Here is a 14,191-nt window from a genome sequence, read left to right on the forward strand (position 1 = left end):
GTAACATTTGACATTATATTTATAAATAATTAAAACAAAAGAGTTTGTTTGTGACATTTAAACGTCTTATTTTAAAACCGAATTGGAACAGGTTTTCCTCACAGAAGGTTTGCATTCGTTGAAAATGAGCAAATAAAATATTTTAAATAAGTCACAAGGTTGTTATCCAGTCCCTCCAGATTGCATGATTCAATATATAATCAGTCTGCATATTTATGCGGGGGCCGCATTTTTTTAAACCCTGCATTTTTGTAGCAAAAAGTCATATATATCTTAGCATAAAGTTGAAAATTGTGAACATCAATGAAAAGCTGCCAACAGTTTTTGCAAGTGCCTGTAATTTTGGCAAGTTTCCGCAATTTCATTGCATAAAATAGCATATTTCATCGCATTTTTTAAGAAAACTGGCCGCAAGATCAAGGATCTCTGCCCGCAACAGTCACAAAAAAACTCAGCGTTTTTCTGGAAGGACTAGTTATCCCGAAATAAGTCCCTTTACAGTGTGATACAAGATCTTCTGTTTCGCGTTGGGGCATGATCACAATGTCAGCTGCCTATACATTATGCCTTACGTATTTTATTACATCACTCATGATTCGTGAGTCTCGTTGGACTGATTTCGAATTGGCAGTGGAGGTAAAGACTACAGCATTTAAAATTTCACTTTCCTTTACAGCATGAACAAGCTGCGACTTTGCTTCTGTATTGTGACCTCTAGCATCGAAACTTACATAGTGTGCCTTTAAATGTGACTTTTAACTTCAGTCCTATCGGTAGCAAAGAAAGCTTTTTGGTTTACATGGAGCAGGTTGATTTTTTGACTTTTGCTCATAGTATAAATAAACGACTTTGTTTTGGTAAATGAAAACTTTTTAAGATGCAACATTCAAGCTGCTAAAGTTTTGTATGCTGTGCTTATGTGACACAACTCGTTTCGAATGAGAAGAGGCACAGTCCTCTGGATTAGGCTTCTAAATTATTCAAATATACAATATTTTAAACAATTATTCAAGCCCACACCTAATAAACAATGCTGTGAATGTGCGCTAGTTCTTTGGCAGCCTGTTAAAACATGCCATCTCTCTCTATAATAGATAAGTTGGATTTTAGGAGCTAAAGCGGCATTATTGTATTATCCAGCTTCCCCTGCGCTTTGCAGTCACACGCCTGCTCATTTCCTGCAGTGACCTTAATGGAAAAGTACAGCACCTAATAAAAGTATTAAAGTAATGGTGTTCTGGGGCATCCCAACCAGCTGTAACACACTGTACCATCTTAACAATCTAGTTGCCATTTATAATGCATTTCTCACCAAGTTAAAATCAATCAAGGCTAGCACCATAACAACCAAGAGATTCACTGTGTGCCTATTTGTCAAACACCAGTGGGTTTATTTTCTACTGATTTTATTTAGCTGTCCCAAGGACCAGCGCGACCCAGTGCAGCTCGGTACCAGAGCCTAGGCACGGCAAGCGCACAGGGAACAACTTTGCGGTGGGGGCCGTGGTGACTTTCGAGTGTAATGCAGGATACGTCCTGGAGGGACCCAATGCCATCGAATGCCTGACTGTACCAAACGCTCTAGCTCAGTGGAACGGGAGCATCCCCAGCTGCATCGGTAAGACCAATGTCTTTATATGTGGAGCCTTGTTTTAGGAGCACACTTGTTTTAAGAGTCATCCTTAGTACAGCATTCAGATGTGGATTAAGCTTGGCCATTAATGGTCTTATGACATTTGTATTTGGTATCAAATTATCAATCGAAGTATTTGTGCTTTACATTTGACATTCTTAGTTAAATAGTTGCCTTCTTTTCCAACCTATGCCATATTCACATCACAGCTCTGTTGGCTTTCCCTAGCCAACAAACTCAGACCTTCTCCTGAGAGTAAGCTGTAGCCATCACGCTCTCCCTCTGCTTAACAAGCAACAGCCGACAGCTGTGGGCCAGCAGTCGTGGCCTCCGGCACATCATACACACACAAACACACATATGTGGCAGATGTCTCTACGGGTGTCCTGTGTTTAAGTCTGTGCACATGCTTGGGTGTCCACGCCTCATGTGCAGCTGTTTACCTGTGCGGTTCACTGCAGCTAGCAGATGTTTGACCACAGGAGCTTTAAGGGGGACCATGGTGTTCTGGAAGTACCCTTGGATACCACATGGTTGCGTATGTGAGATACATCTTTTCTGCTTGGCCTTTCATTCTTTTCTCTTGTTATCTCTGCCGTAGTGCCGTGTGGAGGGAATTTGACCCAGCGGATAGGGACTATTCTTTCACCCGGTTACCCCGAACCGTACCTGAACAGCCTGAGCTGTGTGTGGAAGATCACTGTGCCTGAGGGAATGGGAATTCAGGTACGATCTGTGTGGAAGTACGAACCTTGCCTCCTCATTTCTGCTCTACTGTTATGAATACAAAGCTTCAAGCCTGCAGTACTTCAGTTTTTCATAAACATTTGCACAACCATCATTTCTTTCACTCATACATCATAACTCTATCCAATGTTTTTTGGCACCTCTTTGCACTCCACCACAGTACAGCAGTACTCATAGCTTGTTACTGTACAAGCTACTAGTTTAAAAGGAGCTTTGCTAATGTCACACTACAAACCTTGCTTTCAAGTTAGTCGCATCGCTAATTCAGGAGGCTCAGAGCAGTTAGAGCTTCATGTTTTACAGTATGTGAAAGTAGGCAAGATGAGGAGTGCCTAAAGTAGCATCTGCATCCGCCGCTCCGGATTTGCCTCACGCTGTTGGATACAAGTGTAATCAAATATAGCTTTGATTCATGGGAGGAGTTCAGGGCCGCATGCTTAATTGCCTTTAACCCAATTCATAAACTTCCCGCCGCAGGAGAATTGGAACCATGCAGGAATGATTACAGGATCATGAAAAGTAAGACAGACTGATATAAAAAGGCAGTGGTATACAGTACATAAGATTGTTAGAAATAAGATTGTAAGATATTTCGCTATTTGTAATTGTGTGTTTTTATAAGCTGTATTTATATTTGCAATGCATTTGCAGTGATTTTGCATGTGACATACAGTAGTAAACCAATATTAAGCATGTTATAGTCAATTTAATGCACGTTAATGCAAATTAAGACTGCACAATCTCTCTTTGGGGTTGTTTACAGCTTGTATAAAGATGCGTTTTTGTCAGTCGGATCACAAGTGGTCAACGCTAAAGACAGATGTAAACGATGCTCAAAACTTTTGAGCTCATCCACTTTCGACCATATTCAGAGGTAGTCGAAAACCCACATGATCTCACGAAAAGTTGTGTTATAGTCACATAAAATTTTATTAATTTATTCGTGTCCATGGAACGAAATTCATCTTTTTTGTGTCATTTCTATAGTTTCTCGCGTCTGTTGCACAACTTTCTTTTTCGTGTCTTTTTTTTTCCCTATTTTCTTACCATTGTCACTTGGGGTTTGGGTAAGGATGTCTAAAAATGTAACAGAAAGTGATTCTAACCCCAAGCGACAATGGTAAGAAAATAGGGGGGAAAAAAAGAGAAAACAATGCATTAAATGAAAGAAAGTCGTGCAACAGACACGAAAAACTATTTATAGAAATTTGTGCGAGTGTCACGAAAAAGACATTCATGTTCAAGGCATGAAAAAAGCTGAATTTCATGCCGTGGACACGAATAAATTAATAAATTTTTTGTGTGACTATAACATGACTTTCCATGAGATCAGTCTGTTAAAAACACTTTCGACCAGATTGTTTCTGTGGTATAAACACGCATGTGCCTATTTATCTACCTTGATGTCAATGTTTTACATTGTTTCTGACTTCTAGCGCGAACACACAGTGTGCAGTGCTGTCTTTAGGCTTTCATTGATAAAACTAAAGCGGCTACGGCTGCTTTCACTAGTTTCATTTTGCGAGCTTGTGAAAGTTGCGCAAGCTTATTTAAAAAATTGCCAGTACGGTCTCCAAACGTCGCGAGATTACCAAGGACGTTCCAGTTACATTATACATTCGTACTACTTTGGTAATTTCATAACTCCTTATTTGTCATAAATCTCATGCTCTTAACATGGGAAACAAAAAACAGCACGCGCCTCCCGCCTTCAGCTGAACTCAACCAGAGCACGCCGTCTGACAGGACCGGTCGTTTCTCTGAACTGAGACGCAAACACAAAACTTACCAACACAAAACTTCCATTACGTTGTCACTACGTGACCTCGACAGGCAGATTATGTTGTGAAGTTACGTAATATGATGTCCAAACTTACGTCGTGGCGACCTGAAAAGTGAAATTCCTGGATTCGTAAGTTTGGTCATCATATTATGTCAACGTTACGTAACAGTTATGTATTTTGGTTAGCTGGGAACGAGAATCAGAGGGACTCGCCCACAGTCTCCACAGACCATCCCCTCAAAGTAATCAGGACAGAAGCGGTCGAAAGTGGACAAAAGAGACGTATTTAAATACCAGGTGTAAACTAAATGTGTCTCTCTCGTCCACTTGTGATCCAATCGAGGAAAACACAACTTAATACCAGGTGTAAACAGCCTGTTTGTATCTTGGGACACTAGCTATATTTCCATCACCCTGCTTTTATGCGCATTTTAAAGTATCACATCAGAAACAAGTGATGGAAACGCCAAATTTCCCCCTAAATAAAAATATCCCCCTAACTTTAGCATTTACTAATACATTTTTAAAATCAGAAGTTGTAACGAATGAACATAAACAGTTGTATTGACATTAACTAACATTAACACAGATTAATAAATGTTGAAAAACTCATTGTTAGTTAATTTTAGCTAATAATACATTCAACTCTATTGTAAAGTTTTACATAATTAATGCAAGCACACTTATTATTCATTATTACATATTATTATTATTATTATTATTAAATAATGTAGGTATAGATAATGTAGGTTTTTGTAGTCTGTTACCTTTTATTTTTAAGTTGGGACAAAAGCATTGAATAGCAGCTCTTAACTGATGGTAAAAGACAGATGATGTTGTGTTTTCATTTTGTGTCAGGCAGTCTGGATATAGAACTCACCCCTCCCAACCTCAAGATTTCCAATTCACTGTGTGAAGCAAGCACAAATAAATGTGCCATCTGACAGCAAGGCTATCAGATGTGACAATCTTCCAGCGATAGCCACTGTCATGCCACTGTGACCAGCCAATTTCTAGGCTTGTTTGGCTAGTGCAAAAATAAATCTCTACCAAAATATTTACTGGGCTTAACATTGGAAGATATACATGAAACAGCGCTTAGGTCTGAAGATGGCATTTGTTTTGCTGAATTTGCCGTACTGAAAGACGTTATGTAACAGCAAATAAAACCTCTTTGTTTGGCATATTCTTGTATCTTCAAGACTACACTAAATCAAAAGTGCATTGTGCCTTAAGTATAATCTACTGATGTTTAAAAAGATTCAAGTGTCTCTCTATTATTTTCATTCCTTCAGATCCAGGTGATTAGCTTTGTGACGGAGCAGAACTGGGACTCTCTTGAGGTGTTTGATGGGGGTGACAACACTGACACCATGCTGGGAAGCTTCTCAGGTCAGCCGAGGAACTCGGTTCATTACGTAAACACACATTGCCACAGTAATTTTGCATATGCTTTAAAATCTCTTCTGTTGATGCCTAGTAATGCACAACCTTCTTGTTTTTTGTTATAAAAAATGTTATACTTTTGCAACAATGTATAGAGCCGGGGTTTTCAAACTTTTTGTGTGTGTGGACCACTATTTGTAATCAAGAATTTTCGCGGACCACCTCATAATACTCATAATAAAATATGTCTACACAAAGTCTTGAATTTATCTGCACCTCTAAATAGGCTTACTAGCACTAAAACTATAACTGGTCATCACATCAGTACAACAGGTTTCTTAAAACCTATTCTTAAAAAAATATATTTTTCTTAAAAAATATATTATTTTATATTTTATTTTGCCTTTACACGGACCACCTGCAGTACCCTCACGGACCACTAGTGGTCCGCGGACCACAGTTTGGGAATGGCCGGTATAGAGCACAGTATTTATAATTTCTTAAAGGGATAGATCATCCCAAAAATGAAAATTCTGTCATCATGTACTCACTCTCATGTTGCTACAAACCTGTATACATTTCTTTGTTCTGATGAACATGAAGGAAGATATTGTGAGTAATCACAATCATGAGCCCCACTCACTTCCATAGTATTCGTTTTTCCCATAGACTGTAAAAAAAGATGGACGACGCCCAGGGTGCGATTTGCCGGGGGGGATGCGTGGGATTTCCCCCTTTCTGGTCAATGTATCCCTGCCTCTGCTTAATTATTTGTATCCCCGGTGGGGATAAATTTATCCCCCCCTCAAAGTGATCAGTGCTACTACACTAGTGGCGAGACGGATCACAAAACTTATCACTGATTAAACAGTCAAAAAAGTAAAAACTAGTGGTGGGTACAAAATAACTCATGACGAAATATGGTGGGTGCCCACCGTCGCCGAAATCGACGCCTATGAAAACATCCCCCCCTCTGTTTTTTTCACAAATCGCACCCTGACGACGCCCATTGGTGAAAAGTGAAGCCGCCAGTGTCCAGATACGGCGCTGACACCTTGGGTCTTGAGTCTGTGCAGTAGCGATTTGGGGACCATTACTGCGCAGTAGTTAGCAGGAAGTAAAGCTGTTAAATCAAGGCCCCGCCCTCGCTCTCGCAGAATGCGCATATCACAGCTGTCAATCATGACATCACACCACCATTTTTATAGCATTAAATAACTAAAAACAAACTTATTTTAAAAACAAACACTTGAATTTACATCAGCGTGATAAAAACAACAGTAAATGACAGAAACCAGCTTATTTAAGTGTAATTAAATTGTTTAGTTGGTCCGATTGAATAACATGGGGGAGGCGGGGTTTATTACCTATACTAGGACCAGTCACTGGGGGGTGATCGAGACGTTTTGGATTCACTTTTCAGGGCATGTGCGACACAGTTGGTTTTCCTATTGCGGTTTGGTTACAATTTTTTTTTTTTATATCTCCCTTTGTGTTCATAAGAACAACGAAATATATACATGTTTGTAACAACATGAGGGTGAGTAAATGGTGACAGAATTCTCATTTTTGGGTGAACTATCCATTTATGGTTTAGGAATCATGTGGATTATTTTATCATCTGTATTTGTCATTGTATTATGGGAAATAGAAGCTACTTGCACAGATATGATGCATTTTTCTAGTTTTGGCAGACAGACCAAGCACAAATGTCACACGTGCCCTAGAGAGAGATAAATGAATAATAAATCCTAAATAAATAAAGTATGCTGCAAAGATAAATGAGCCAATCACATTCATGCTTACCGCATCATAAGAGGGTTAAATTTAGTTGTGACACATGCATAATCTCATCTTGCGTTCTTCGGCTTTTAGGAATGGAAGGTCGGGAGAAAACAATTTGAAAACTGACATGCATTACTTCAATACACACTGCATGGCAGACAACAAAATAATATTTTGAGAGGATTTTGTATTGTATTCTGTCTTAATGTTATGAAAGTACTGTATCATGCTTATTGTAAATTGTTTGAGACAATTCAGTGCTTCTTCAAAAAAACCATACATAATGTATCACTCCAACGTTTTCCTGAATGTTTTGTTGCAATTAACAAAATTTAAGTGTAAAAAATGTAACTTGCCCCTATCAAAAATTTCTGAGCGTTTGAGAAGAAAAACTCCAGTACACACCAAGCCCACAGAGTCACAATATGTTAAAATCTCTTTTTATCTACAGGTACGACAGTCCCAGCTCTGCTAAACAGCACCTCTAACCAGCTTTACCTGCACTTCTTCTCAGACATCAGCGTCTCTGCAGCAGGTTTCCGTCTGGAGTATAAGAGTAAGACATCTGTTGCACACCTCGTGCATCTGTGCTCCACACAAATCTCCAATCTCATCCGATTTTTTATATTCAGCTTAATTAGTCTTTAATTTGTGATATTGTCTGTTTCTCTCTTACAGCTGTGTCTCTCACTAGCTGCCCTGAGCCCGTCGTACCCATGAATGCGTACAAAGTGGGTGACAGGCTACAGATGAACAATGTGGTATCATTCCAGTGTGATCCTGGTTATACTCTGCAGGTAAGAGAAGGATTGCCAAGACTTGGACCACAATGCAATGCTCTAACTTCTGCAACTAGTTTTCTGTGTCACTTTTAAGACAGTGATTTTCTGGTCTGGGCAGATTTAAAGTGGTCTCTCAGCTTGACATATCTAATGTTCAGGTAGTCTCACAGCCCAAATCTTTCCAAAATCTTTCTAAAAACCATCAAAGCAGGCCACATGGACCAGCTTAACCAGCTAACCACACTATACTGGTAAAAGCAGTAAAATGACAGTAATACGAGTTTCTGATTGTGAATGATTCTAAACAGAATTTCAGTCTGATACCACTGCACTGGGCTGTGATTACGGGGCGTGTTTCAACCGAACAAGGGCAAAAACTGCTTCTGCACTCAATTGGATAGACCTACAACCAATCAGAGCAACCGAGTGTGTGACATACAGTATGTTGAAATGGCGTCTGTTCTTTTGCAGCCTGACCTGAACTGCTAGTTATTTTGCGTTAACCAATCAGGAGCTTGTTCTAGTAGTGACATGATCACAGGAAGCGAGTCGCAGAAGCCTATGGAAGGCCCTCCCATGATGCGAATTTCACGGCTTTCACGTGCGAATGAAGCGAGTAAACTCAAAATGTTCAAGCGGCAAACTAGATGCAAATTTGACGCCTCAAACGCGGCCGGTGTGAACCTATGGTAACATTATGAATGTGCTAAGTCTGAGTTAGCAAATGTTCATTGACACCTACTATGTTTACAACATTTCATTCATCTGCCAATTTTCATTGAGTCCCATCTTCTTAGCGACCATCGGAGCAAGCTGATAAATAAAGCCCTTGCCGAATCCCATAGGAGGGATGGCAGAAACATCTTTCCGATCTTCAAATGCCTTGATCGCGTTTCTCTGTTCCTCTTTTAAAATCAATGCGCTGTCGATATCTTCTAGAACAGACTCGATGGCAGAATCTTCACATCTCGATTCTCCAGTGGCAGCCATCTTTTTTGTAAACTGATTCAAGACAAGCGCTCTTTGGTGACGTGGTTGATTACTTTACTTTTGATCATCTGTCCATCATCGTATAAAGCCCTCCCTGACAATTTGATTGATTCGACCAGCTTTGGTTCGAGCATAGTTGCGCCATAACGGAGCGACACCAGACCAAACTTCCCGACCTGAAATGTTGTGGGCGGGGCTAAGTTCAGCTAGCACCCAGGCTAACAAAAGCCATTTTTTACTAAGAGATTACAAAAACACACCAAAAATTCTTTCAGGATTTTTCCGGGATCGTTTGATTTTTAGTTCATTCACACTTTCATTGATTTTCTGGAATCTGTTCATGCATTCACACACATACCGCAAAGATCCCGTAAAGACATTTTTAAAGTCCTACACTTGCTAATTATTCATGCTTTCTCTCGAGAAACCATGCACGTGCATTCTGATTTATGACAAATTCATAATGAGCGCGTGATGCGCTGTTCTGTCATGATGGTGCGGCGCACCCCTTACGACATTCTTTCTGCCTCAGAATGCTTTCCGTTAATGTTACGGCACTGTTATGTCCTCCTTACGGGAGCGATCCCTGAACATTTACGGGACGTGTTTGTGTTTAAACAGAAGCCTCTCTGCCACTTTTACAGAAAATTTTCCTCGACCAAAGTGTTGTGTAAATGAGGTTTTAGTGACTTACAGTGCATTTAAGGTATTAATTATTGTTCATAGTAGTCTGTTCGCTTTTACACTAAGCATTTGGACTTTCTGCCTAAATGCTGTAAATGATAGTCAAAGCTTTGGCGGTCATGGAGTGGACAGTGTACATAGTGAAAAAAACGAAGGAAATACTGAAAAGCAAACAATGTTTTTTCTTGCAGGGAGTCTCCCATATCTCCTGCATGCCCGGGCCTGTGCGCCGCTGGAACTATCCACCTCCTCTCTGCATCGGTAAGCCCATTTGTCATCTTTTATTCATTTATTTATTTTCCAAATCCTTACACTGCAGATTTAAGAGGTCAGATCTACCTTCAAGTGTTCAACTACAGTGACAACCTTTATGATCATGTTTACAATAATCATAAACATTTAGACCACATTTTAAACGCCAGTCGGTTAAAGAAATTGCAAAACAGCTTGTTAAAAAGAAGTTAGTTCTTAAAGCGAAAGGTTTTTCGGATGTCACTTGTTTGACATTTTTCTGTCTAGTGCAATAACATTTTACATTTGTAAGTATTAAAATACTTTGCTTAATGGTCCAAATGCTTTTAGGGCATCTGTGAAGTTTTGATGTGATCAGCATTAAAGCGGCACATGGTTTCTGAAAAATTCATCGTTAATGATGATGACCTATCAGATCCTTATTGGTTTTATCTCCTGCTGCTTTGAGTGAAGCTCTTCTGATGATTCATTGCTTGAACATTCATCAGCATTTCCCTGATCCCTGCTGTTTTTCATTGACACGGAGCACATTTTCACCCCTCCACTCTATATGGATCTCCATTCAGCAAAAGCAGCTTTGTAGGGCTACTCGGCACATTCATAGAGCCTCTTTGAGTCCAAAGCCAGGGCTTTAATCAGAGTGATATTTGAATCAATCAGTAGTTTAGACTCAAAGCCTCAAGAGGAGAAGGGTATATTTTCACTGATATGAGAAGATTGAAGGCTACAGATGTACTCAAGAGGCCTTTGATAGCTTTGGGAAGTGATTTGGCCTTTTGTAATAAATGAAAGACATGTTTTCCCTATGATGTCACAAGAAAGCAAATGTGTTACATTTCTTTCTTCAGCGCAAAGTTTTTGGGGCCACAGTATGAGGTAGGAGATATCGCAATGTGTGTTTACATCGTAATCGATGAATGCAAATTAAACTTTACGATACATCATCTGAGTTATAAGTGAAAGTGACAAGCTTGTCAGGTATGCAACGCTTTCTTGAAATGTGACCTCTGCATTTAACCCATCCCAGTGAGAAGTGAACACAAGCACTGCAAGTCGTGAACATACACATATCAAGAGCAGTGGGTGGGCAGCTATACAGCACCAGGGGAGCAATTAGGGCCTTGCTCAAGGGCCACAGTCGTAACCCGCCATCGAATCGGCAACTCTTGTGTTACAAGCCAGACTCTCTATCCCCTAGGCCAGGGGTTTTCAAACTTTTTGTGTGTGTGGACCACTATTTGTAATCAAGAATTTTTGCGGACCACCTCATAATACCTCATAATAATAAAATATGTCTACACAAATTCCTGAATTTATCTGCACCTCTAAATAGGCATACTAGCACTAAAACTATAACTGGTCATCACATCATTACAACAGATTCTTAAAACATATTCTTCAAAAATATATTTTTCTTAAAAAATATTTTATTTTATATTTATTTTGCCTTTACACGGACCACCTGCAGTACCCTCACGGACCACTAGTGGTCCGCGGACCACAGTTTGGGAATGGCCGCCCTAGCCTACACCTCCCCTATTGTTGTTGCCTACAATATTAGAAAAAAACAAAACAAAATGGATGATCCATTTAATCCAAGGAAAATCAGACACCGTCCTAAAAGGAGTGTTGTGTGCTCATTGAAAACAAGGAAATGTGAGCAGAGTTTTAAACATGGTCAAAATTCAAAGTTGGATTTATCGTCATTTTACAAAGTATAAAAAATGTCAAACTTTTTAAAGTATTTTCATACTTAAAGGAATAGTTCACAAAAAAAATTAAAATAAGAATAAAATGTTGTCATTATTTTCTCACTCTCATGTTGTTACAAACCTGTATACATTTCTATGTTCTAATAAATACAAAGGAATATATTTTGAGCAATGTTTATGATCAAACCGATTGACTTGAATTTAAACCCCATTGACTTAAATATCAAAAAAAAAAAAATTAATCCTAACAGCTTTTTCATTGTGGCCTCACACTAATTTTCCTCATACTAGATTTAACAAAATGCTCACCTAGAAAAGTAAATTTGCAGGTCAGCGACAACAATTTTTACTTAAAGCATGGCGTCAAAACGAATATATTTTGGTGGGACAAGACCCACCCACTTTTTAAGACCAATGATATTGGACCCACTCACTTTTTCTTTAATTTAGCGCATATGCATGTTTAGGAGCGCCATCAGTGAAATCCATTCCACTTGAGGAATGCCCTAATAAATTAAACTCTGTTCCGTGTTTTAGCTACAGCCTTGACTTCCAAGCTGTTGCTTCTTCAAATCCATTCCACTTGGCTCGTTAAAGTCCGTATAAATTAAAAACTCTATTTCGTGTTTTCGAAAATTTCACTACATTCGCCTGCTGCACTTTGGACTGTGACAGAACAAGGTTTAAAGCTAGAAAGGCAATAATTAACTCTTTCCTTGCCAGAGTTTTTTTTTAAGCCGCCTGCTAGCGGCAGCATTTTTTATGATTTTCACAAAAGTTTAATGCGTTTCAGAAAATGTTTTTCTTTAAATATATAAACATACAAGACATCAAATGAAAGAACTGACCCTCCGCTTTCAATCAAACAAAAAAATGCTAATCCTATATTTGTTTGTTTTATTTTTATCACTTCTCAAATATGGGTAGGTTTTTTCAAAATACCAAATTTTGAGGCATAAGATAGGCTGGCATAATTGCATTTTTGTGAAGGACCTTTGATAGAGATCAAATTCAGAGCGATGATCAAAATATACACAGAGTTCACACTCTTTCACCCTAAGGAGCTGCTTTGGGTTTTCTATGTTGGGTAAGAGCACCACCTGGTGAATAATAGCGGAAATATGGATTGCCGTAACTTCAAAGGCACCATAATCCAAGAAATCTACTCCAGTAAATGTTTGGGACCCACCAACATTTTTTTGGCTTCTGACGCCCATGAACAGAAACTATACACGCGGAAAATAATTGGTGCTGAATAGCGCTAAAAGCTTGTATTTATAGGGAACCATTTTTAGTGCTATGTAGCACCTTTGAAGAACCATACTGGGGTGCGTTTCCCAAACAACGACGCAACTTGCTGCTGAACCAACATAGTATGATGCATCGTTGGAGAAACGAACTACCTTGTTATGACTGTTTCCCGAAAGCATAGTATCTTTGTCGCACATTCGTCGTTTGAACCATGTTGGTTCAACAACATAGTTGATGATGTCACATGGGAGGTGAAGTACTAATTAATCTGTGCAAATCGATTTAATGTCAGATTATTTCTGTAAATAACATATATTGCATCGGAAGACTAAAGATTTTGTTATCGTGATTTAGTTATCCGTTGTTTATTTTCAAGATATTCAATTCCTGCGCAAGTTCCCTCTTACGTCACTCCTCCCAGGGATTCCCCAGGGTCTTAAAGCTCATATGACAAACCTAAAGACGTAAAATAAAATTTTAATATATTTAGAACGATGGATGTACATTGTACTACATGTTTTTTGCTTATTTTGTTCAAAAGCATGATCAATGTAAGTCTACATATGATAATAACAAGGAACGATGCTTCTAATCACAGGTGAAGAGCTGTCGTTCAAACCACGATTCAGCTTGCGAATGTTCGTTTGAACTATGGTTTCGGAAAAAAAAACACCAAATCGTTGAACTTTGTCAGTATCGACAAACTTACGACAGTAGTTAGCTAACGATGCTTTTAGGGAACCCCTCTGAGTGATATAGCACCACTTATGGTTCTACAGAGCACAATATGGTTCTACACAAGTGCTACATAGGAGCTATATGGCACCTGGTTCCCCCATGATTACAAACCAGTGAACCACTTTTAGTCCTGTTTAGCAGTGTTTGTTTTAGAGTTATTCTGTTAGTTTTCTCATATCATTCTGTCACAGTAGCCTTACAGCTGTCAGCTGTTTGAATGGTCCTTTAGAAGTCTCGAATCTCGAGCACAGCAGGGCTGGTTTGGGTTTTCTAACAAACCATTGTTTGTAATATTTTTCAAACAACAGCTCAGTGTGGGGGAATCAGAGAGGAGATGGAAGGCACCATCCTCAGCCCTGGTTTCCCAGGAAACTACCCTAGCAACAGTGACTGCACCTGGAGGATTTACTTACCAGTCGGTTATGGTAAGGGCACAGCTGAATGAAAA

The 14,191-nt window shown here is 39.2% G+C and overlaps 1 protein-coding gene across 1 annotated transcript in view; it reads left to right on the forward strand.

Moving 5' to 3' along the window:
* The window catches only part of csmd2 (CUB and Sushi multiple domains 2), a 364,270-nt gene that overhangs the window by 290,476 nt on the left and 59,603 nt on the right, over window positions 1-14,191 (forward strand). Inside the window, exons 34-40 of the mRNA XM_065292427.1 lie at window positions 1,415-1,618; window positions 2,235-2,359; window positions 5,459-5,555; window positions 7,786-7,890; window positions 8,013-8,131; window positions 9,982-10,051; window positions 14,052-14,168. Coding sequence (XP_065148499.1) covers window positions 1,415-1,618; window positions 2,235-2,359; window positions 5,459-5,555; window positions 7,786-7,890; window positions 8,013-8,131; window positions 9,982-10,051; window positions 14,052-14,168 — 837 coding nt within the window. The remainder of the gene's footprint in view (window positions 1-1,414; window positions 1,619-2,234; window positions 2,360-5,458; window positions 5,556-7,785; window positions 7,891-8,012; window positions 8,132-9,981; window positions 10,052-14,051; window positions 14,169-14,191) is intronic.

The sequence above is a fragment of the Paramisgurnus dabryanus genome, chromosome 19 (genome assembly GCF_030506205.2).
Source record: "Paramisgurnus dabryanus chromosome 19, PD_genome_1.1, whole genome shotgun sequence".
Lineage (NCBI taxonomy): Eukaryota > Metazoa > Chordata > Actinopteri > Cypriniformes > Cobitidae > Paramisgurnus > Paramisgurnus dabryanus.